This window comes from Capra hircus, chromosome 4 (genome assembly GCF_001704415.2).
Source record: "Capra hircus breed San Clemente chromosome 4, ASM170441v1, whole genome shotgun sequence".
NCBI classification, from domain to species: Eukaryota; Metazoa; Chordata; class Mammalia; order Artiodactyla; family Bovidae; genus Capra; species Capra hircus.
The window spans coordinates 112,846,035-112,872,472 of NC_030811.1; the positions used below are offsets into that span (position 1 = coordinate 112,846,035).

A 26,438-nucleotide genomic window follows, 5' to 3' on the forward strand; every position below is an offset into this window, starting at 1 on the left:
AGTCAATAAAGCAGAAGTAGACGTTTTTTTAGAACTCTCTTGCTTTTTCAATGATCCAGTGGGCGTTGGCACTTTGATATCTGGTTCCTCTGCCTTTTCTTAATCCAGCTTGAACACCTGTTAGATGTTCTATTTGATATTCACATGCAAAACCAATATAACACATGTCTAGTTGGACTCTCTTTGTAGCACTTTAGATTTTAAATGAGTAACAGACAAAATGATTTAGGGAAACATCACCTGGTAATTGTAAAGCCGTGAACCATATTCTGCAATTAGAGCATAAATTTGTCTGGATTTCTGAGGAAACTCTTTCTCTTTACGCTTCATGTGATGTACAAATCCTGTTAAAGAAAAGATCAACTTTGATTAAAGAGTTTATCTGGAAATACTTATATTTTACATTGATGAAACAATTTATATTTTCAGGCAGCACAAGAAAAAAATAAAAGCTCTTTCTCTGCGTCCATTTGGGCCTCTTCCCTCCCTCCTTGATGTGTGGTGCGCATGCACATTAATTAACCAGAGCTCCTCAAAGATGGGGATGCACTTTATATAAATATCAGTGTGTCATTTTGACATATGAGCCTTTGTCTCAAAAATGTATATGACTGTGCCTTCAACTTCTAACACGTGGAACAGGTCTCAGAGCTTCTGAGAGTGTCTTGTGGGATATAATCCTCAGTTTAGCTTGGATAAAATTCTTCTATTTTCTTCTTGATTGTTAGTTGAATTTTTGTTGACAAGATATATAAATAGAAATTTCTCTAAGGAGGGAAGCTATAGCAAGTTACTATTTTTTTTTTAAAGTTTTCGCTGTGTTGGGTCTTCGGTGCTGTGGGGGATTTTCTCTCTCTAGTTGATTTTCGGTGCTCTGGGGGATTTTCTCTAGTTGGTCTTCGGTGCTCTGGGGGATTTTCTCTAGTTGGTCTTCGGTGCTCAGGGGGATTTTCTCTAGTTGATCTTCGGTGCTGTGGGGTGTTTTCTCTAGTTGAGACCGAGGGGGCTCCCCTCCAGTTGCAGTGCTCGGGCTTCTTGCAGCAGTGACACCTGTTGCTGCAGACCATAGGCTCTGCGGTGCATGCGCTTCAGTAGTGGAGGCTTAGTTGCTCCCCAGCATGTGGGATCTTCCCGGACCAGGGATCACGCCCATGTCCCCTGCAGTGGCAGGCAGATTGTTTATCACTGGACCATCAGGGAAGTCCTATATTAGGTTCTTGAGTGACAATAATTTTCAGTGGCAGCAAAAGGTGCTCAAAAAATTGCTCCTCCACTGAAACAATCATCAGCTGGCAAAGACTAACAAGATCAACTTTATTGGAATTCCGAAATCTAATCACAAGCTTGCATCAACCAGAGGACTGAAGGAAAGGGCAGATGATTTTCGGCAAGAGAGCAGTGTGGCATTATCACTCACTTGCATACCATCTCCCAGAATGGTGGCAGTGGCTGTGTGGGTGGCAGCCAATATTTCTGGCGCAGCTTGCTTGTGCCAGGGAGCTAACACAGACCTTGTTCTCCAACTGCTTTGAGTCCATGTGCCTCTCTGCCTGGTGCTGCCCTGATTGTCTAGTGCAGGGGCCAATCTTTGTGTCTATTCATTCCCACGCACCGGGAGGGTGTAATGGCTGTTGGAAGAATTAAAGACACAGACAGGCCCTGACCCTCTGGGCAGGGGATTGTGGATGGATAAAGTGGCAGACAGACCCAACATCATGGGAGAGAAGGCAGAGGATGGAGGCTCATGTGGGAACAAGGGCTTGGAAAGGAAGGGAGAGTGCGGTGTGAGTGTCCAGCACTGGACACATGCTCAAGAAAGATCCCAGAGAAGACCCCAGGCTTGCACCTCGGGTGGATCTGTGGGCTGCATGCAAACAGGAGGTGGAGATTATGACAGAGCTGTGGGTGGCCCAGTTTGGCCTTGAAATAGTGTCCCAGCTTAGAGCCAAACAGCCCAGACTGGGAGAGTGCTTCTCACATCCTTGCTCTCTCTTTCTTATTCATTGATTCTAGGAAACCTGTCAGGTCACTGGTTGACCACTGTGATATCAGAAAAGTGACCATCACTAAACAAACAAATGACTACAGCCCTCAACAAGCAATAAAGCAACCTTTGGAAAAGGGGAAAAGCCAGTTCCTAGAGTTACTGCATTACAAAACTGAAATGTCTGGTTCACAACACAGAATTACAAAGCATACGAAGAAACAGAGAAGTTCAGCTCATTAAAAGGAAAAAATTGACTGACATCTCTGAGGAGGCTCAAACTTTGAATTCACTGAACAAAAACTTTACAGATCAACTGTCTTAAACAGGCTCAGAAACTAAAGGAGACCATAGACAAAGAGCTAAAGAGAACCAAAGAAATGAAGTATGAACGAAAGGAGAATATCAACTGAAAAATTACCAAAGGAAACAAGTACAAACTCTGGAGATGCAAAGTACAATAGCTGAAATGAAAACATTCACCAAATAGGCTCAACAGCAGATGTTAGCGGGCAAAGGAGAGATTCAGTGAACTCAAAAACAGAACAGCTGAGATTATCAAGTGTGATGAGAAAGAGGAGAACTGCAAATCCAGAGCTAGGCCTATACATCTACGGCTGACTGAATTTTTTGACAAGGGTAACAAGACCATTAAATGGGGAAAAATATCTTTCCAGCAAATGATGCTGAGACAACAGATATCCATTTATTAAAAATTGAATTTGGTTCATTTTTAACTCATTTGCCAAAAAATGAATATGAAATTTAAAAAATCATATTATATATTAAAAAACAACTCAAAATGGACCGATTAGCTAAACATAAGAGTAAAAATCATAAAGTTCTCAGAAAAAACACAGGAGTAAGCTGTCATGACCTAGAATTTAGTAATGGATTCTTAGATATGACATTATTAAAACTGAAACCTTTTATGAATCAAAGGACATTACTTAAAAAGTGAAAGGACAATGTATTGAATGAAGGAAAATATTATATATCTGAGAAGAGTCTAGTATCCAGAATATATTTTTAAAAAATTCTTACAAGTCAACAACAAAAAGACAAAAACCCAATTAAATGGGCAAAAGATTAGAAGACATTTTCTCCAAAGAAGAGGTATAAATGGCAAACAAGTACATAAAAAGTTGCTCAATATTAGTTTATATGATTCATTGGTGGTGGTGGGTTAGTCACTAACTCATGTCCGACTCTTGCAACCCCATGGACTGTAGCCTGCCAGGCTCCTCTGTCCACAGAATTTCCCTGGCAAGAATACTGGAGTGGGCTGCTATGTCCTTCTCTAGATACCAGTCATTAGGGAAATATAAAGGACAAAATAAAAATACAGAATAAAAAATACAAAAGCACTTCACATCCACCAGGATGGCTACAGTTGTAAAGAAAGAATAGCAAGTGTTGGTGAGGATGTGGGCAAACGGGGACCATCACACACTGCTAGTGGGAAAGTGACATGGTGCAGTTTCTCAGAAAAACAGTGGCAATTCCGCCCTAGCAATTTACTAGTAGGTGTATAACCCATAGAATTGAAAACAGGTATTCAAACAAAGGAGCAGCGGCTGTGATGGCGCAGGAGTGGCAGAGAGGAGCTACCCCACGTCCAAGGTCAGGGGTGGCAGCTGCGCTTTGCTGGAGCAGCCGTGAGAGATATCCCACATCCAAGGTAACAGAAACCCAAGTAAGACAGTGGGTGCTGAGAGAGAGCATCAGAGGTCAGACAGACTGAAACCATAATCACAGACAACTAGCTAATCTGATCACATAGACCACAGCTTGTCTAACTCAATGAAACTAAGCCATGCCTGCAGGGCAACCCAAACGGACGGGTCATGGTGGAGAGGTCTGACAGAATGTGGTCCACTGGAGAAGGGAATGGCAAACCACTTCAGTATTCTTGCCTTGAGAACCCCATGAACAGTATGAAAAGGCAAAAAGATAGGACACTGAAAGATGAACTCCCCAGGTCGGTAGGTGCCCAATATGCTACTGGAGATCAGTGGAGAAATAACTCCAGAAAGAAGGAAGGGATGGAGCCAAAGCAAAAACAATACAAAGCTGTGGATGGGACTGGTGATGGAAGTAAGGTCCGATGCTGTAAAGAGGACTGTTGCATAGGAACCTGGGATATTAGGTCCATGAATAAAGGCAAATTGGAAGTGGTCAAACAGGAGGTGGCAAGAGTGAACGTCGACATTCTATGAATCAGTGAACTAAAATGGACTGGAATGGGTGAATTTAACTCAGATGACCATTATATCTACTACTGTGGGCAAGAATCCGTTACAAGAAACGGAGTAGCCATCATAGTCAACAAGAGAGTCCAGAATGCAGTATTTGGATGCAATCTCAAAAACGACAGAATTATCTCTGTTTGTTTCCAAGGCAAACCATTCAATATCACAGTAATCCAAGTCTATGCCCCAACCAGCAACGCTGAAGAAGCTGAAGTTGAATGGTTCTATGAAGACCTACAAGACTTTCTAAAATAACAACCCCAAAAGATGTCCTTCTCATTACAGGGGACTGGAATACAAATGTAGGAAGTCAAGAAACACCTGAAGTAACAGGCAAATTTGGCCTGGGAGTACAGAATGAAGCAGGGCAAAGGTTAATAGAGTTCTGCCAAAAGAATGCACTGGTCATAGCAAACACCCTCTTCCAACAACACAAGAGAAGACTCTACGCATGGACATCACCAGATGGTCAACACTGAAATCAGATTGATTATATTCTTTGCAGCCAAAAATGGAGAAGCGCTATACAGCCAGCAAAAAGACTGGGAGCTGACTGTGGCTCAGATCACGAACTCCTTATTGCCAAATTCAGACTGAAATTGAAGAAAGTGGGGAAAACTACTAGACTATTCAGGTATGACCTAAATCAAATCCTTTATGACTATACAGTGGAAGTGTGAAGTAGATTTAAGGAACTAGGTCTGACAAAGTGCCTGATGAACTATGGACGGAGGTTTGTGACATTGTACAGGAGACAGGGATCAAGAACATCCCCAAGAAAAAGAAATGCAAAAAAGCAAAATAGCTGTCTGAGGAGGCCTTACAAATAGCTGTGAAAAGAAGAGAAGTGAAAAGCAAAGGAGAAAAGGAAAGATATAAGCATCTGAATGCAGAGTTCCAAAGAATAGCAAGAAGAGATAAGACAGCCTTCCTCAGCGATCAATACAAAAAAATAGAGGAAAACAACAGAATGGGAAAGACTAGAGATCTCTTCAAGAAAATTAAGAGATACCAAGGGAACATTTCATGCAATGATAGGCTCAATAAAGGACAGAAATGGTATGGACCTAACAGAAACAGAAGATATTAAGAAGAGGTGGCAAGAATACACAGAACTGTACACAAAAGATCTTCACAACCCAGATAATCATGATGCTGTGATCACTCACCTAGAGCCAGACATCCTAGAGTGTGAAGTCAAGTGGGACTTAGGAAGCATCACTATGAACAAAGCTAGTGGAGGTGATGGAATTCCAGTTGAGCTATTTCAAATCCTGAAAGATGTTGCTGTGAAAGTGCTGCACTCAATATGGCAGCAAATTTGGACAACTCGGCAGTGGCCACAGGACTGGAAAAGGTCAGTTTTCATTCCAGTCCCAAAGAAAGGCAATGCCAAAGAATGCTCAGACTATCGCACAACTGCACTCATCTCACAGGCTAGTAAAGTAATGCTCAAAATTCTCCAAGCCAGGCTTCAGCAATACGTGAACGGTGAACTTCCAGATGTTCAAGCTGGATTTAGAAAAGGCAGAGGAACAGAGATCAAATTGCCAACATCTGTTGGATCATCGAAAAAGCAAGAGAGTTCCAGAAAAACACCTACTTCTGCTTTATTGACTATGCCAAATTCTTTGACTGTGTGGATCACAATAAACCATGGAAACCATCTCTTCTGAAAGAGATGGGAATACCAGACCACCTGACCTGCCTCTTGAGAAACCTATATGCAGGTCAGGAAGCAACAGTTAGAACGGCCACAGAACAACAGACTGGTTCCAAATAGGAATAGGAGTACATCAAGGCTGTATATTGTCACCCTGCTTATTTAACATATATGCAGAGTACATCATGAGAAACACTGGGCTGGAAGAAGCACAAGCTGGAATCAAGATTGCCGGGAGAAATATTAATAACCTCAGATATGCAGATGATACCACCCTTATGGCAGAAAGTGAAGAAGAACTAAAAAGCCTCTTGATGAAAATGAAAGAGGAGAGTGAAAAAGTTGGCTTAAAGCTCAACATTCAGAAAACTAAGATCATGGTATCCAGTCCCATCACTTCATGGGAAATAGATGGGGAAACCATAGAAACAGTGTCAGACTTTATTTTTTGGCCTCCAAAATCACTGCAGATGGTGAATGCAGCCATGAAATTAAAAGACACTTACTCCTTGGAAGGAAAGTTATGACCAGCCTAGATAGCATATTAAAAAGCAGAGACGTTACTTTGCCAACAAAGGTCCGCCTAGTCAAGGCTATGGTTTTTCGAGTAGTCATGTATGGATGTGAGAGCTGAACTATAAAGAAAGCTGAGAGCCGAAGAATTGATGCTTTTGAACTGTGGTGTTGGAGAAGACTCTTGAGAGTCCCTTGGTCTGTAAGGAGATCCAACCAGTCCATTCTAAAGGAGATTAGTCCTGAATATTCATTGGAAGGACTGATGCTGATGCTGAAACTCCAATACTGTGGCCACCTGATGCGAAGAGCTGAGTCATTTGCAAAGACCCTGATGCTAGGAAATATCGAGGGCAAGAGGAGATTGTTGGATGGCATCACCGACTTGATAGACATGAGTTTGGTGATGGACAAGGAGGCCTGGCGTGTTGTGGTTCATGGGGTCGCAAAGAGTCAGATACAATAGAGCGACTGAACTGAACTGACTGAAACAAATACATGTACACACATGTTCATAGCAGCACTATCCACCACACCCAAAGGATGGACACAGTGGATGTTCTTCCACAGCTGAATGGATAAACAAACTGTGGTCTATCCATACATTGCAACGTTTTTCAGCTACAAAGAGGAATGATTCATCTACAACAGGGATGAGCCTCAAAAACGAGCTTAGTGAAAGAAGCCTGACCAAAATAGCCATACATTGTATGATTCCATTTATAGACACATTCAGAACACGTGTGTCCTTAGAAACAGAAAGCATATTGGCGGTTGTTGCCAGGGGGTGGGGGAAGGTCGGGGCTGGGGATTGACTAAGGGGTGTGGGGTTTCTTTTGGGGTTGATGAAAATATTTTCGAAATAGAAGTAGTAGTTGCACAGCACTGTGAATGCACTAAATGCCACTGAGTTGTTCATGTCAAAATGGTTCGTTTTATATTATGTGGGTTTCACCCTAGCGAATAAAAATGGATGCAAGTTCAGTTTAATTCCATTGAAATCATTAACACATCAGTGGAGGCTAAGAAGGATCTGGCACTTTTGTGGGCAAATGGGCAGCGTTACGGTGGGCAAAGACAAAGAAGCAGTTTGCAGGCACTAAGAAGATGTATATATTTCAATCTTAAAAGAGGTCAAAGGAGAGACCTTTGCTGGCAGTCCGGTGGTTAAAACTTCCCCTTCCAATGAAGGGATTGCAGGTTCAGTTCCTGGTTAGAAAATAAGATCCCACATGCCTTTCAACCAAAAAAAAAAAAAAAAAAGTAAAGCAGAAGCAATATTGTAACAAATTCAATAAAGACTTTAAAAATGGTCCACATCAAAAAAAATCATTAAAAAATATCTAAGGGATATGGGGCATTCGTTTCCAAAACAAGGAAAACTCTGAGCACAAACAGTTCCACTGGGGGGCGTGCTCCTGACAGAGGCAGGGAGGCGGAGCCTCAGAAGAGCAGGCAGGCATCGCTGGACACAGGGCTGGGGTAGGGCTGCGGGAAATCTCAAGGGCAGAGGGCTCGCGAGTCGGGAGCAGGCAGCAGCAACGGGGTCAAGGGAGGGCTGCTGAAGCTCACAGGCTGAAATCAGCAGAGGTGAAGACCAGACAGCTGGAAGCAACAGAGCCAGACAGCGTGCAGTTCTCTGTAGAGCTGGAATCTTCAAGATGAAATTTAGAGGTCTGCTGAGATGGGATGGGTGCTCAGGGCACTAACATGCAGCTGAAGGAAGGCTGGTACAGACTTCAGAGAGCCTGCAGTACAGGTATCCATGCGCAAGCCCGACTGAACTGCTCCCGTTGCTGTGGAAAACAGCATTGTGGTGATAACTGGGTGAAATTCTGACTTCCCTGGATACTCTGCAATTCAAGGTGTCCACGTACCACAGAACAATTCCTCGTTGTACTAGGATTCATGGTGTGTGATATTTACATTCAGAAAATGGCAAGCCATGTATTCTAGGAGGATCCCGTGGATGGAGGGGCCTGGTGGGCTGCAGTCCATGGGGTTGGGAAGAGTCGGACACGACTGAACGACTTCACTTTCACTTTTCACTTTCATGCATTGGAGAAGGAAATGGCAGCCCACTCCAGTGTTCTTGCCTGGAGAATCTCAGGGACGGGGGAGCCTGGTGGGCTGCCGTCTATGGGGTCGCACAGAGTCGGACACGACTGAAGCGACTTAGCAGCAGCAGCAGCAGCAGCATTTCCTCAAGAACTCCGTGATGAGTCAGTCTCTGGTTGTCAAAATCCTTCAAGATGAGTCACCCAGATTTAGAAAAGGTCAATTCTATGCGTTTGCAATAAAAATATCAAGGATTCCTAACTTCAAAGCAACTTCTCTTATTTTGAACCATGATTCTGTAACAGGGAAGAAAAAAATCTGACTCCATATTGGATCCATCTCTTTTACTTTAATCATTGCTTCCCATGGCTTTTGTCCATTGAAAAGATATTGTCTATACATAATGGCTTGCCTTGGGGAATCCTTCTGTTCTGCAAGAATGTTAAACTAAAGTGTCTTTTTTCAGCTCACTGGGAGACATTCTGACCCTGCCCAGTTGTGAATGACAGCAGGAAAAAGAAATGGGTGCATCCCTTCCCTGAGGATGGCCAAACCAGGAGATATTCTGCAACACTTAAGGCCTTTTGATTTCCCAGATGGCTCAGACGTTAAAGAATTTGCCTGCAAAGCGGGAGTAGCAGCAGTAGCGGGAGTGTCAGTCGCTCAGTCGTGTTGGACTCTTTGCGACCCCATGGACTGTGGCCTGCCAGGCTCCTCTGTCCATGGGATTCTCCAGGCATGAATACTGGAGTAGACTGCAATGCAGGAGACCTGGATTCGATCCCTGGGTTGGGAAGATCCCCTGGAGAAAGAAGGGATTGGCAACCCACTCCAGTATTCTTGCCTGGAGAATTCTATGGACAGAGGAGGCTGGTAGGCTACTGTCCATAGGGTCTCAAAGAGTTGGACACGACGGAGCGACTATCACTACCACTACTAATGCTCCTCGGGCTTTGCAGGACTAACTGAGTGACTTACACTTTTGCTTCATGGTCTTTTTACTTTACTTCTTTCCTCCTCCTCCTCTCTGCTCTGTAAAAGCAACTGGCATCCAGACCCCGTAATAAAGTACTCCAGGACTCTCATCCACCATCTTCTCGGATGCCCAGCTTTCTGAATAAAGTCTCTATTTCTTGCCTCGACACCTTGCCTCCTGACCTGTCCTGTGTCAAACGGAACGAGCTTAGACCTGGTAATAATTCTAACAGAAATAAAGTTCTCACTAAGTTTTCAACAAAGAAACCCATATTACTTTTACAAGAGAACCTGAGTGCTGCAACTACTGAGCCCACAAGCCACAAGGAAGATCCTGCATGATGCAACAAAGACTCCTCATTCTGCAGCTAAGATCTGATGCAGCCAAACAAATTAATAAATAAATATTGAGTGGGGGGCGGGGTAGAAATGGTTCAAGAGCATGCAGTCACTTCTACGTTTCTGGGGCATTTGTTGCAAATGTGAGTCATTCCCCTGCCACCTCTCTCATCATACACACACCCTGTGAAATGGCTTCAAGGATCATTACTTAGTAAGACTCACCTAGAAGAAGTAAAGTCAGTATAAACACCATACCCATGACAGTCTTCCATGATCGAGTTAATCTAAAAAGAAGAAAAATAACAGCAAAAAGAATTTAGCAATACACCACTCTTAACCTTTAATTTGAACTTTAACCTCTACAACCAAGTCGACAGACATGACTAGGCTGAGCATGTGAGTTAATTTAAAAAAACACATCTATTCCTGCTTTATTGACTATGCCAACGCCTTTGACTGTGCAGATCACAATAAACTGTGGAAAATTCTGAAAGAGATGGGAATACCAGACCACCTGACCTGCCTCTTGAGAAACCTATAGGCAGGTCAGGAAGCAACAGTTAGAACTGGACATGGAACAACAGACTGGTTCCAAATAGGAAAAGGAGTACGTCAAGGCTGTATATTGTCACCCTGCTTATTTAACTTATATGCAGAGTACATCATGAGAAACGCTGGGCTGGGAGAAGCACAAGCTGGAATCAAGATTGCCAGGAGAAATATCAATAACCTCAGATATGCAGATGACACCACACTTATGGAAGAAAGTGAAGAAGAACTAAAAAGCCTCTTGATGAAAGTGAAAGAGGAGAGTGAAAAAGTTAGCTTAAAGCTGAACATTCAGAAAATGAATATCATGGCATCCAGTCCCGTCACTTCATGGGAAATAGATGAGGAAAGAGTGGAAACAGTGTCAGACTTCATTTTTGGGGGCTCCAAAATCACTGCAGATGGTGACTGCAGCCATGAAATTAAAAGACCCTTACTCCTTGGAAGAAAAGTTATGACCAACCTAGATAGCATATTCAAAAGCAGAGACATTACTTTGCCAACAAAGGTCCGTCTAGTCAAGGCTATGGTTTTTCCTGTGGTCACGTATGGATATGAAAGTTGGACTATAAAGAAAGCTGAGTGCTGAAGAATTGATGCTTTTGAACTGTGGTGTTGGAGAAGACTCTTGAGAGTCCCTTGGACTGCAAGGAGATCCAACCAGTCCATTCTGAAGGAGATCAGCCCTGGGATTTCTTTGGACGGAATGATGCTAAAGCTTAAACTCCAATATTTTGGCCACCTCATGCGAAGAGTTGACTCATTGGAAAAGACTCTGATGCTGGGAGGGATTGGGGGCAGGAGGAGAAGGGGACGACAGAGGATGAGATGGCTGGATGGCATCACTGACTCGATGGACCTGAATCTGAGTGAACTCCGGGAGTTGGTGATGGACAGGGAGGCCTGGCGTGCTGCGATTCATGGGGTCGCAGAGAGTCGGACACGACTGAGCGACTGAACTGAACTGAATCCACTACCTGTGAAACTGAGGGAAACAGTATTCAGAGCAGTATATATACACATTCACATATACATACACCATACACACCCCTCTCTTTCACACACATTACTGCCCTGTTGTTGCATGTTTTTATGCCTATAAATGCTTATGAAGAAGAAAGCAAAGGAGGTTATCCTACAGGTCTGCAATGTATCATCAGTCCAGAAGAAAAAAGAAAAAAAGAGTCTGGACTGAGCCCACCAGGCTCCTCCGTCTATGGAATTCTCCAGGCGAGAATACTGAAATGGGTGGCCATTTCCTCCTCCACGGGATCTTCCCCACCCAGGGATCGAAACGGTGTCTCCTGTTCCGGCAGGCTGATTCTCTACTGCCGAGCCATCTGAGAAGCCCAAAGAACTAAATCAATGAACAACTATCTGAGAAAATTCTCTAAAGCAATCCTAACCCTTTCCCTCACTGTTTATTGAAATATAACATACATAAAGAAAAAACCACAGATCATTGCACAGCTCAGTGGATCCAAAGGCCAACTCCACCCTCCCACTGGCAACCAGTGAGACAAGAGCTTTGCAGACAGAAGGAGGCAGCTCCATGCAGAAACAGCACAGTCGGCTCTGACAGTTGTCTTCAAATTGGCCATAGGTGGTCTGACCAGCATCATCTTGATTGTTTTAGGTACAGTTGATCTTCAGTTTCAGGGTCCGTTCTTCCCCATGTCTTTGAGGTCAGTTCTCAGAATTTCGGCAGTTTAGGTCGTGGGTTCACCTTGGAAAGTCAGTCTGGTCATTATGCAGTTACCTCCTTCTATCTGAGGTTTCATGATAAGACAGCTCACAGGATATGGCTCAGAATATTAGGAACTAAAAGAGAAGGAACTAAAAGGTCCCTGACTATGCTTAATGACTACATTATTATTATCCGGTCTCCTTCGTTTTCCTTTGTTTCTAAATTTCTCATTTCCCTGATTAAACTTATTCTTTGACTCAAGTTTTCCACAGACGAAAGGCAGGCGGAGGACAAGAGGCGTTGGGACAGCACCATGGGGTCCTGCTCTGTTGGACCAGAAATTGCTGGGTTTGTGCCTATCTGGTCTCAGCAGATCTTTCCAAAGAGTTTTACAAAGTGATTGCAGTGACCTTTCCACATCCAACTTTAAAGCTTTTTTTAAAAGAAGGAGAAAAAAAAAAAAGAAAGAAAATGGCTAAAATAGACTAATCTCACTGAAACAGAAGGCTAGGAGCTTTGGGACAAGATATTCTACGACAGCAAATCGAAATTTTGATTTAAAACATACAAAAACCAGTGGACGATGAGTCATTCGTCAATTACAGAAGGCACCTTGATGCAGCAGCAGCAGCACTGGGTCAAGCTCAGCAAAGGGGGTGAAGCTGTCACCGACTGTGTGAGGCCAGACAATACAGAAATGTGGAGTTTGGAGCAGAGAAAGTTTTATTGCAGGGTCATGCAAGGAGACAGGTGGCTCGTGGCTTTAAAAAACTCTGAGCTTTTCTAAGGCTTTCAGCAAAGCCTTTTCATAGGAAAGGGGAGGAGGGCATGGATAGTTGTTGCAAACTTCTTGGTGTTGGGTCCTTTGTGCAGCTCTCCACAAGGGTCAGAATAGTCAGGTCGCAAGTTCCTTTAAACTTCCATCAAAACAAACTTTATTCTCTGTCCTGAAACTTTTTATACAAAGGTATATATATAAAGGTATACATGACTCTTAATGGTCATGGACAAGAAAGGGAAGGGGAGGCATTAAGTTCTGTCTCCAAGTCTCTTTGTGGCTTTTAACAAATCTATAAGCTAAACGATGTCACCTCTCATGTTATTTATTCAAGGTCCCAAGGCTTGGCTTTTGTACTCTGAGGTCCAGGCCCTGGCTAACAAGGGGATGGGGTTCCTGTGCAGGCTGGTCACCCTGCCTAGGAGCTATCATCCAGCACCCAATCTGGGACTTCTGGCCAGTGCCCAGGACAGGCTGAGGAGGCACATCTCAGCTGGTGATACCCTCAGGGCCAGGTACCCAGACCATGCCCAGCTGTCATCACTGAAGGAGCTAGATGCCCAACACCCAACTGGCCTTCAGGCTCCACAAGGCCACACAAACAGGGGTCAATGTCTTGGAGACTCACACTCATAGTCTTGTGATAATGGCTTTGAGCCTACCTATGACAAAGCTGGGCCAAGCTGAAGCTCCAATACTTCGGCCACCTGATTCGAAGAGCTGACTCATTAGAAAAGACCCTGATGCTGGGAAAGATTGAAGGCAGGAGAAGGGGACAACAGAGGACAAGATGGTTGGATAGCATCTTGGACTCAAAGGACATGAGTCTGAGCAAGCTCCAGCTGCTTGTGAAGAACAGGGAAGCCTGGCTTCGTGCAGTCCATGGGGTGCTGCAGTCCATGCCGTTGCAAAGAGTCAGACATGACTGAGCAACTGAACAACTGAGTTTCAGCAAGTCCCTTGATCAGTTTGAGTTTGGAGTTTTGACCTGTTGTTTATGAACTAGTGTCCATCAATGGGAAGCCAGAATTCCCTGCTCCAGGTGCATGCAGAATGGCTAAGAAAGTGACCTCAGGTCTGGGAGCTGCTTCGATCATGTTTACCTGTGTGTGCTTCTTTATATTTTGCTGTTTAACATTATGCGCGTGTGACGGGAAACATTTCCTGCATCGGTTTGTTTGAGTTGGTTGAGCAAATGGACAGATGACGCCCTCAGTGACCTGCTCCTGAGCCGTGCTGTCAAACTGGCTTGTAACCCCGCGCTGGGGAAGTGGCTCAACACCCTGGGAGTAGAGACCAACACAGGGCTGTTGGGAAGAAAACATTTTCCTCTCTCCTTCTTGGTTCTCTGGCTGCTCTAGAATTAAAGTGACAGAAGACAACTTAACCAAACACAACTTTTATGAGGTATGATGAGAGAGGCCAGGAAAACTAAGTCACTCTCTGAAACCCTCACTTCAAGTACCGTCTTCAGCTAAAGACGGGAAGAGGGTGTAGGGGTTGGGACTTCAAAGGGGAGAAAGGCAAGTCACATGAGGATGGAAACCAAGTGCATGGTAAATAAAAGCAGAGACAGAGGGACACAGAGTGGACTCTGATATCTGGGCCCTGCTGGTTCCTCCACCCCACTCAGATCCAGAGACAATCCCTTTATCCCAGTTCTTTAGGCAGCTAAGAGGGAGACAAAAAGAGGGCCTCCTGAATCTTTCATTTCTTCAAAATAATCAGCCTAGGGGCTTCCTAGGTAGTCCAGTGATTAGGATTCTGAATTTCCATTGCAGGGAGCTAGCTTTCTATTCTTATTCTTTGGTGAGGCCAAAAACCAGAAAAAAAAAATCAGCCTAAATTAACCCTCAGGCCAAAGAGACACAGGGTGGGGGGCAAATTTTGTTAGGAAGCATCACTACGAACAAAGCTTGTGGAGGTGATGGAATTCCAGTTGAGCCATTTCATATCCTGAGAGATGATGCTATGAAAATGCTGTACTCAATATGCCAGCAAAAAATCTGGACAACTCAGCAGTGGCCACAGGACTGGAAAAGGTCAGTTTTCATTCCAATCCCAAAGAAAGGCAATGCCAAAAAATGCTGAAACTACCACACAACTGCACTCATCTCACAAGCTAGTAAAGTGATACTTAAAAGTCTCCAAGCCAGGCTTCAGCAATATGTGAAATTTTAATTTCCAAATGTTCAAGCTGGTTTTAGAAAAGGCAGAAGAACCAGAGATCAAATTGCCAACATCCACTGGACCATCAAAAAACCAAGAGAGTTCCAGAAAAACACCTATTTCTGCTTTATTGACTATGCCAAAGCTTTTGATTGTGTGGATCACAATAAACTGCAGAAAATTCTGAAAGAGATGGGAATACCAGACCACCTAACCTGCCTCATGAGAAACCTGTGTGCAAGTCAAGAAGCAGCAGTTAGAACTGGACATGGAACAACAGACTGGTTCCAAATAGGAAAAGGAGTATGTCAAGGCTGTATATTGTCACCCTGCTTATTTAACTTATATGCAGAGTACATCATGAGAAACGCTGGGCTGGATGAAGCACAACCTGGAATCAAGATTGCCAGGAGAAATATCAATAGCCTCAGATATTTAGATGATACCACCCTGATGGCAGAAAGTGAAGAACTAAGAAGCCTCTTGATGAAAGTGAAAGAGGAGTGAAAAAGTTGGCTTAAAGCTCAACATTCAGAAAACGAAGATCATGGCATCCAGTCCCATCACTTCATGGGAAATAGATGGAGAAACTGTGGAAACAGTGGCAGATTTTCTTTTGCGGGGGGCTCCAAAATCACTGCAGATGGTGATTGCAGCCATGATATTAAAAGGCGCTTACTCCTTGGAAGGAAAGTTATGACCAACCTAGATAGGATATTAAAAAGCAGAGACATTACTTTATCAACAAAGGTCCATCTAGTCAAGGCTATGGTTTTTTGAGTAGTCGTGTATGGATGTGAGAGTTGGACTATAAAGAAACCTGAGCACCGAAGAATTGATGCTTTTGAACTGTGGTGTGGGAGAAGACTCTTGAGAGTCCCTTGGACTGCAAGGAGATCCAACCAGTCCATCCTAAAGGAGATCAGTCATGGATGTTCATTGGAAGGACTGATGTTGAAGCTGAAACTCCAATACTTCGGCCACCTGATGCGAAGAGCTGACTCATTTGAAAAGACCCGGATGCTGGGAAAGATCGAGGGTAGGAGGAGAAGGGGATGACAGAGGATGAGATGGCTGGATGGCATCACCTACTGAATCGACATGGGTTTGAGTGGACTCTGGGAATTTGTGATGGACAGGGAGGCCCGCCGTGCTGCGGTTCATGGGGTCGCAAAGAGTCGGACAGAACTGAGTGACTGAACTGAACTGAACTGAAGCACAAGCCACCTAATTTCACCCAATACAGAATCTCTAAGTAGCTCATCCACTTAAAAAAAGCAATAGTGCCCATTGTCTGTCCAAGGTGTTGTTTTATTGTTGTTCAGTCGCCAAGTCGTGTCTGACTCTGTGACTCCATGGACTGCAGCACACCAGGATTTCCTGTCCTTCTCCATCTCCCAGAGCTGGCTCAAACTCATGTCCATTGAGTCAGTGATGCCATCCAACCATCTCATCCTCTGTCGTCCCCTTCTTCTGCCTTCAAGCTTTCCCAGCATCAGGGTCTTTTCCAATGAGTTGGCTCCTCACTTTGCCCAATGAAGTGGGCAAAGTATTGGAGCTTCAGCTTCAGCATCAGTCCCTCCAATGAATATTCAGGGTTGATTTCATTTAGGATTGAGTAGTCTGATCTTGTAGTCCAAGGGGCTCTCAAGGGTCTTCTCCAGCACCACAGTTCGAAAACACCAATTCTTCAGCACTTGGCTATGGTCCAACTGTCACTTCTGTACATGACTAGTGGAAAAACCATAGTCTTGAGTCCTGTCCCCCAGGCCATAGGTGGGAGGCTTTGCACCAAGACCACAGAAGCAGAGCCCAGAATCAAGGTCACCTCTGAAGCTGACTGAGCCCCTTTGTAACCGTTGCCAAAAGGCCCCTAATAATCACTAACAAGCTTCCTGATTCCCAATTAGGCAAAGATGCCCAGCCAATCAACTAGCGTCAGCCTTCCTGTAGGAATTTTCTTTGCCTAGAGGCTAAAAAAATTGGCTATTAACCCACAAAAACTGTCGACCCTTCCTGGTCTGTCAGGAGGTTGGCCCGCTGCGCTTGCAGAGCCCACATTATCTCTGTCCTTTGTTCTTAATAAACTCTCCTTTCTGCAATACTCTGTCTGGAAATCCTTTTCCTATCCCAGCTCGGACTGCTTCAACACATAGCTTTGACTATATGGGCTTCGTTGGTAAAATGATATCTTTGCTTTTTAATACACTGTCTTGGTTTGTCGTAGACATGTGCTAAAAGCAACAGAGAAGAAGGTCTTCCCAAAAGTCTCCTATGAAGGGACATGAAATCTCGAAACCACCATCCTTCACATCTCACTGGTCACATGAGTGATCCACTGAGGAAAGAGAGTTACTCAAAGGTCATAAGACCCTCCCAAGGAACTGGCTTAAATGAACATTAACCAAAGGTTCACTAAGCTTTTTCATTAAACCTTAGCTGTTATCCATGGGGTGTTTATTTCATTACTCTCTGTTTTGTTTTACCAGCAGGCAGTGCCAAGGGCACAGTTGATGAGGCTTGGGTTTTGGGCCCATCCAAGTGGTCCAAGATTTCCTGCTGTCTCCCCTTCTTCCAGTTAGAGGAGGCACAGTTGTTAGCTCAAAACGTACACCCACTAACAGCCCGTGTAGCCAGTTCTCACCCAGGGATGTAACAAGTGCCCTCCGTGTACAGAGTTGTAAAGCCTGGTGCTGGACCTTGCACCTGGCAGAGACTGAGCAGGAGGCCACTGACAAATGATTGACCCGTGAGGCTGCAGGCTGCAGTCATAACTTCACACTGCCGGTGAGACTCATTCCTTAGAAAAAAAAATCTTCTCTTTCACAGACCTTGTCCCCCACTTGCTGTGTGTGCTGTGCCTAGTCGCTCAGTCATGTCTGACTCTTTGCGATCCCGTAGACTGTAGCCCGCGAGGCTCCTTTGTCCATGGGGATTCTCCAGGCAAGAATACTAGAGTGGGTTGCCATGCCCTCCTCCGGGGGATCTTCCCATCCCACTTGCTGTAATTAACATTAACCCCTACCACAGAAGGAGACAACAGGTCAGAAAGTATTGGGATCCAGAGAAGTCTTCAGAGGTTCTCTCTATAAAGGAAGGTTATTTTCCAGGGGGACAGAACACGGGTGGTACATGACATGCTGCTGCTGCTATCGCTTCAGTTGTGTCCGACTCCGTGTGACCCCATAGACGGCAGCCCACCAGGCTCCCCCGTCCCTGGGATTCTCCAGGCAAGAACACTGGAGTGGGGTGCCATTTCCTTCTCCAATGCATAAAAGTGAAAAGTGAAAGTGAAGTCTCTCAGTCGTGTCCGACTCCCAGCAACCCCATGGACTGCAGACCACCAGGCTCCTCCATTCATGGGATTCTCCAGGCAAGAGTACTGGAGTGGGCTGCCATTGCCTTCTAATCTTAAGGAGATCACCCTGTAGTTACGTACCCGCTGGCGTCAGGGTTTTCCTGCTGGGGGAGCACAGCGCTCCCGCTAGAGCTGCTGCTGGCGTCCTCAGAGGGAGCCCTGAAGAGCCTGGTGCTCCCCCTCGACGTGGGTCTCCCACTCATCTCCCCCAGCCAAGTAGCTGATTGCTGGCGGCCTCCTTGCTACTTGATGGAAAACATGAGGCTATACAAAATGGTTTGGGATTGGCTTGGGGTTTTGCCTTCTTCCTTCTCGGCTGTTTCTCCTTCGAGGGGGAAACTGTGAGTGAACTAACCCTGGAGGAGGCACCCCGGCTCTTCTGTTGCATCACCTTCTATGACACATCACAATGGCTGGACGCCCAGGCAGGGGGCACGCGGCCTCGCCGCCAGCCAGCACCCAGCCCGAGCGTGTATCACAAGGCTTCACAGCAGCGGCTCCCAGACACACCGCGAAACGCCAGGGTCCCCCAGGCCCCACGCTTCTGCCACAAGAAATCTCTGTTTCACTGTGCTTGCTCCAGCACTTTTCAAAAAATTAAATATCACGAACATAATGGAAGACCCCAGAACACCACTCCCCTCCTTTCTTTTCCGCAGAAAAATGAAAATACAAAATTCCCACAATGTTTTTTATATTTTGCCACATATATATGGAACCATAAATGTTTTCACGCTGTGAATTCAAATGATCAGCCACTCTCAGCTTAGATTACTGGTCTTGAGAAACACTCACTTCAGCTTCCTCATTTTAACTGCTGTCTAGTATTTTATCACATGTACATCTGTCGACGACAGACAAGTTCACAATCTGAAAGTTGAGTTATTTTCCGGTGGCCTTATTGAGGGCGGGGCTTTCCCGGTGGCTCAGTGGTAAAGAATCAGCCTGCAATGCTGGAGACACAGGAGAAATGGGTTTGATCTCTGGGTCGGGAAGATCCCCTGGAGAAGGAAATGGCAATCCACTCCAGTATTCTTGCCTGGAGAATCCCATGGACGGAGAAGCCTAGTAGGTTACAGTCCACGGGGTCGCAAAGAATCGGACACGACTGAGCGACTTCGCCTCACCTTAACTCTATAGGGCTAGCATCCTGCTTTGCTCCACCGTGAGTCCTGTCGGCAGTGACCGACGGCCTGATGGTTGGGCAGGATTCCTTCTTTACTGGAATGGCAGGCAACACATCACATTTCACTCTCCCAGTCTTTTATCAGTTGCTTTTGGTTTTTTAGCAACACGATCAAAGTTCAATGCCTGCCTTTGTTTCACGTACACCACAAGGGCTTCCCTGGGTGAACCTCCGGAATGGAACTGCTGGAATGATGAGCATGCTTATTTGGGGCATAAAACTGCAGGCTGACAGTTATTTTCCTCTGAGTCCTTTGGAGATGCTATTCCATAGTCTTGGACTTGGCTGTTGGGGATAAAAATCCTGCCTTAATCTTGATCTCTCCTTATTCCTTTTTTTGTGTGACTGTGTGGCAACTTGGTTTTTCTTTTTCCCTTTGGTCATTTTCAAGGTTTTCTGTTCATCTTTGATGTTCTTCAGTTTCACCAATGTACCACATTGTGATCATGCTTTTTAATCTTTTCTCCTTTTTGGAGGAAAAAAGAGCATAAGATATTTCATGCTCGTGTATTTCTTCAATTCTGGGATTTTTATTTGGGCCGTCAGTTCTTTAAATGCTGCTTCTCTATCCCCGTCATTCTTTTTCACGATGGCCCACCTGCTGACATTAGTAAGATAGCACTAAACTGCCCCTTTAAATTTGTTTTTGATGTTTTTCTTTCTTTCTTTTTTTAATGCTGATTTCAGGGTAAATTTGTAGGAGCTATTTTTATAATACACTACTTCTCTTTTTAACTTGCCAAAGTCTAGATCTATCCCAAGAAGTCCCGAGATTTCTGATTTTTTTACCTAATGATCCAAAATTCAAAAGATGCAAAATGATACATAGCAAAGTACGTACCCACTTCTGCCTGGTAGCTATCACTTCTCCACTCTACTTGCATCCATGGTGCTATTTTGTTTTATTTTTTTTCAAAGATATGATTTGTTGTTTAGTCGCTAAGTCGTGTCTGACTCTTTGGACTGCAGGCTTCCCTGTCCTTCACTATCTCCCAGAGTCAAACTTAAGTTCATTAAGTGGATGATGTCATCCAACCATCTCATCCTCTGTTACCCTCATCTCCTCCTGCCCTCAATCTTTCCCCACATCTGGGTCTTTTCCAATGAGTCGGCTCTTCACATCAGGTGGCCAAAGTATCGGAGCTTCAGCCTCAGCAGCGGTTCTTCCAGTGGCTATTCAAGGTTGACTTCCTCTAGGATTGACTGGTTTAATCTCCTTGCAGTCCAAGGGACTCTCAAGAGTCTTCTCCAGCTCCATAATTTGAAAGAATCGATTCTTCAATGCTCAGCCTTCTTTATGGTCCAACTCTCACATCCATAAATGACTACTAGAAAAAAACCACGGCTTTGACTATATGGATACATATGTACAAATACATACATATATATATTTATGTAAAATACATATGCTGCTGCTGCTAAGTCGCTTCAGTCATGTCCGACTCTGTGCGACCCCAGAGACGGCAGCCCACCAGGCTCCCCTGTCCCTGGGATTCTCCAGGCAAGAACACTGGAGTGGGTTGCCATTGCCTTCTCCAATGCATGAAAGTGAAAAGTGAAAGTGAAGTCGCTCAGTTGTGTCCAACTCTTAGCAACCCCATGGACTGCAGCCCACCAGGCTCCTCTGCCCATGGGATTTTCCAGGCAAGAGTACTGGAGTGGGGTGCCATTGCCTTCTTCAAAATACTATACTTATGTACATATATATGTGTGCCTCTGTCTATCTCTATATATCCATCTCTTCTTTGTTGAAAGTAAAAGGAAGCCTGCTAGAAACCATGTTCCACACCTTGCTGTTTTCAGGTAAAAATATATCTTGGTGACCAAGATGGTGGTGGTGGTGGCAATGAAAAAAAGAAGTTTTAAATAATTTGATTATCAAAGCTGTTTGATCAAATAGCTTTGATTTTATGGTAGTAACTTTTCTCTCTCAGTAAATGTTTCATGAAAGTTCCAAAGAGTTTTTAATCTTTTAAAAACATATTGTAAAATCTGCCAAGCATAATAAATTAATTCATACTAGGAAAAAATATATCTTGGGTTTTGTTATGCTTTGTTTGGCCGTACTAGGTCTTTGCTGTGGCATAGACACAGATCTTCCGTTTCAGCAAGTGGAATCTAGTTCCCTGACCAAGGATCGAACCTGGGCCCCTGCATTGGAAGCATGGAGCCCTAGCCACTGGGCCCCCAAAGAAGGTCCTTGGAAGTTTTTCTGACTCACTCTGAGTTGATCTTTCTCCTTCTTTCGTGGCTGTCTAGGGTTTCGGTGTACGAATGAAATTTACCCTGATGAGCATTTTTGTATTGCAAAGTGTGCAATACTAACCACATGCTGCAGTTACTCTGCGTGTTTGAGTGCATGCGCAAGAATGCACAGCCAGGGAAGAACTGCTGGGCCCACGTCTCTCTGTGTCTGTCATGTTGATAAATGCTGCCTTTGTCCTCTCCAGAGACTCTGCCGGCTAAGTTTCCACCGGAATTTATGATATTTTCCTCTTATTCACCAACCTGGTGTATTATCAGCCTTTTAATCTTTGCCAATTGAATAGCTTTTTAAAAACGGTACCTCAGGAGAGTTTCTTTTTGCATTCTGATGAGTGAGTTTGAGCTTTTTTCCCCACGTGGTTAAGACCCACATTCTCCTGGGTTCTGCTTTTCTTGCTTACCTGTTTTTGCTTTGTTTCTTTGGCTTGGAAATGTACTTTTAAATTCATTATCCTTCTTTCATTTAGGTCTTTATTTCTTTTTATTTTTATTTATTTTGTTTTTGGCCGTGCTGGGTCTTTGTCGCTGTGTGTGGGCTTTCTCTCATTGCCGGGAGTCAGGGTGGGGGGTGGCCGCTCTCCAGGGGCAGTGTGTGGGCCTCTCATTGTGGTGGCTTCTCCTGCAGTACAGCATGGGCCCCAAGGCCCGTGGACCCCAGCAGCTGTGGCACTCGGGCTCAGCAGTTGTGGTGCACAAGCTTAGTTGCTTCGCTGCATGTGGGATACTCCCAGACCAGGGGTCAAACCCATGTCCCCTGCGTTGGTAGGTGGTCTCCCAACCACTGAACCTCCAGGGAAGCCCTCATTTATGTCTTTAAGTGTATACTTATTTCTTTAAGTATGTACTTATTTTAAAAGCCCTTTTCAAGCAACAGAATTAAAAATAAAATCTGTCTGGAGATTACTCATTTTCTGATGAGTCACCATCTTTCCTTGGCTTGTTTCCACAGTGACTTAGGGTTGTGCACGGTAGACTTTATTTTGAGTGAAGAGTTTCCTATTTTCACTCTTGTTCCTCTCTGATCCTCTGTGTTTCTTGGGATCCCATGCAATGGCAACCCACTCCAGTACTCTTGCCTGGAAAATCCCATGGATGGAGGAACCTGGGTGTCTGCAGTCCATGGGGTCACACAGAGTCAGACACAACTGAAGTGACTTAGCAGCAGCAGCATGACTTCCAGCGTTGTGAATTATTTTCTATTTGCATTTCATCTACTGCCATTATAAGTTTGGAAACAGGAGGTACTTGAGACCTTGGAAGGAAAGTTATGACCAACCTAGAGAGTATGTTCAAAAGCAGATACATTACTTTGCCAACAAAGGTCTGTCTAGTCAAGGCTATGGTTTTTCCAGTGGTCATGTATGGATGTGAAAGTTGGACTGTGAAGAAAGCTGAGTGCCGAAGAATTGATGCCTTGGAACTGTGGTGTTGGAGAAGACTCTTGAGAGTCCCTTGGACTGCAAGGAGATCCAACCAGTCCATTCTAAAGGAGATCAGTCCTGGATGTTCACTGGAAGGACTGATGCTAAAGCTGAAACTCCAATACTTTGGCCACCTCATGCGCAGTTGACTCATTGGAAAATACCCTGATGCTGGGAGGGATTGGGGGCAGGAGGAGAAGGGGACGACAGAGGATGAGACGGCTTGATGGTATCACCGACTCAATGGACATGAGTTTGAGTGAACACCAGGAGTTGGTGATGGACAGGGAGGCCTGGCGTGCTGCAATTCATGGGGTCGCAAAGAGTCAGACATGACTGAGCGACTAAACTGAACTGAACTGAACTGAGACCACAACCCCAAAGCTTGTATTTGGCAGAAGACCCCAACCTATTTGCAATTATTTATTTTTAAGATGTTTATTTCTTTATCTGTTTGGCTGGCCTTGGTCACAGCACGCAGGACCTTCATCACACTGTGCAGGTCTACAGGTCAGCAGCTGCAGCACGTAGGCTCAGTTGCTCCACTTGTGACCTTAGTTCTCCCACCAGTGATCAAACCCATTGTGACTGGCAGAAAAAACTGGGAGTTGTCGCATACAGCAGGGCTGGCAGTGAATGCAGGCAGCACACGGAGACAGATGTCCAGGACATCCCTAACGTTCCAGCGATTAAGGCTGCACTTCCACTGCAGGGGCTGTGGGCTCGACCCCTGGTCAGGGAGCTCCTCCTGAAAGCCAAGGGCATGGCCAAACAAACTAAAAAAACATTGGTTTCTGATAGCCCGTAACAACTTAGCTTTATCAATAATAAATCATACATGATAAATGGCCTTACTATTTTTCAAATACGAAGTATTTATTTTGTATTTCTTCAAAACTAATACAATTACCTTAGCATTATATATAAATTGTTGCATTATAGGAATTTAAATTAAAATGATTTAAATTGTTCTGTTACTTTTGTATATTTTGTTTTTACTCTGTCACTTTTCCAAAACATTTTACTGTTACGTCTTAAGAAAGGCAATCTGTTTAAATTTATTGTAAAATGTGAAGCTTTTCTACCAAAGAGAAAGATCATTATCACTTTAACACATAATGGAGGGGAGATGCTGATAAGGACACAAAGAAATCCTTTCTCATTCTGAGCCAGCCACAGGTGATAATCTTGTTTCCACAGATGATAATGTTATTTTTCAAATGGACTGAAAACCCAAACTACTACCTAATACTGAAATACATAAATGTGTCGAAAAGGAAGCATTTGTCTTGAAAGGATTAGATTATCATCAAACAGAAGACACCAAATTTGGAAATCCCCCATTGTATGAAACCCTAGTCTAAGGAATATGCTGCGCATTATGGAAGATTGAGTCTCCTGAGTGTGATGTTTAGGGAAAGGAATTTATCTGTTGGGTTGGAAGATGAAACAAGGATGGGCTTGAGCCTGAAGATGTGTCTCAGGAGTTTAGAAATATTAGCTTCAGTCAACAACATAAGCAAACCAAGAGCAGACAAGAAGGAAGGGTCCAAGGGCTGTAAAAAAATCGGAATTTATACTCAAATACATGTTTTCCTCTTCCCCAAAACTCATAAACAGTTTATAATCATTTACAATATCTATGTAAGATATAAATCTCTAAGAATTTATCCACATATAAAACACAGATATACTTTAAACAAACATCCACAAATAATTGAATAATTTATTTTTTTTCCATAAACTGCTGACTAAATCTGTACATGAAGTGAGATTGTATATGAGAAAAGGCTGGATCCTTCTAAAAACTCTGGGCCATTGTATGCAAGAAAGATCATATGTGTTAAGGTATAGGAAATAAACACTGAGAAATCTTCATAATAGATTTTTCTTGTGCCATGTTTTCATTTGTGTAGCAGCTCACTTGCGTTCTTGATTTGGCATCTGCAAATATTTGTGATTTCAGTCACATTCCAAAAGTCAGAACTCTATTCTGAGGAATGATCACTCTTCATTATAACTCAAATCATGATTTCAGCTAGTAAAGAGGGCTGTCAACTTGAGGAAGTTTCCTTCTCTTCTGTTAACCAAGCTCAGGCTTCAATCAGTAGGATACACTATTTAAAAAAATCACCTTCTCTTGGAGCGCAGTTCCCTGGGTAAACAATGCCCTGACTTATGCAACAGGAAACCCTGTTATACTTAGTGAGAGTCTACATGTCAACCTGCAATGGGACAAACATTTGACATTGAAAAGTGACGTCTTGCTTACTTTCAAAACTGGGTCAGCTGAGGATCCTGAAAATACATGAGAGCTGGATAACCCATAGTAAGAGTAAATTCCCATCACAAGAATTCTCTTCTCCCTATCAAATGGTTACATCACCTCTCTTCTGCTAGATTTCTAATGCTTAACTTGTGTAGTAGCAAAAGCAGAGACTTGTTTAAAGTTGCCAAATGACCACCGTTAAGACATCGTGATTTTTCTATTTTAGCAAAAGACAACCTTAGCTGGAGAGGGCAGTGGCAACCCACTCCAGTACTCTTGCCTGGAAAATCCCATGGACGGAGGAGCCTGGTAGGCTGCAGTCCATGGGGTCGCTGAGGGTCGGACACGACTGAGTGACTTCACTTTCACTTTTCACTTTCATGCATTGGAGAAGGCAATGGCAACCCACTCCAGCGCTCTTGCCTGGAGAATCCCAGGGACGGCAGGGCCTAGTGCTGTCTATGGGTTCGCACAGAGTCGGACACGACTGAAGCGACTTAGCAGCAACCTTAGCTCCAACTGTTGCCTGGGCTGGTGGAATCACAGGAGAACTACAAACCAAGTTTCCAAGCCAGAAATATTGAAAAAATAACGTATGAGGAAAGACGTGTGCATAGTAATTTCACTACTAATACACAACTGGCAGAAATGGCTGTCTTTTGAGTTTTCCCAGGTACTTACTCGTCCTCTTTTCAACAATGTATTAAATAAACCGGAGATGGACAAGAAAACCGCTGTTGAGTTTTCCAGGACGTCAGGAGGGCGGAGGTCTCACCAGGAGAACTCTGAGGTTGGCACGCCTCAGCAGCCGCGCTGCCACGCCGGCGCCACCACCTAGACAACGCCCAAGCCCCGGGCAGTTGACTGTAGGCACCCAAGCCACGCCCCTGACCCGATTGGCCTGCCCTCACACTGCGCCGATTGGCTGCCTGTGCTCCGTCCGCGGCCGCCGGTTGGCCCAGGCCGGCC

The 26,438-nt window shown here is 44.3% G+C and overlaps 1 protein-coding gene across 1 annotated transcript in view; it reads right to left on the bottom strand.

Moving 5' to 3' along the window:
* SUN3 (Sad1 and UNC84 domain containing 3) overlaps nucleotides 1-26,290 on the bottom strand; it is a 50,622-nt gene extending 24,332 nt beyond the window's left edge. The window contains exons 1-3 of the mRNA XM_018047445.1: nucleotides 26,151-26,290; nucleotides 10,010-10,071; nucleotides 241-344 (exon numbers count right to left, since the gene is read on the bottom strand). Coding sequence (XP_017902934.1) covers nucleotides 241-344; nucleotides 10,010-10,046 — 141 coding nt within the window. The 5' untranslated portion in view covers nucleotides 10,047-10,071; nucleotides 26,151-26,290. The remainder of the gene's footprint in view (nucleotides 1-240; nucleotides 345-10,009; nucleotides 10,072-26,150) is intronic.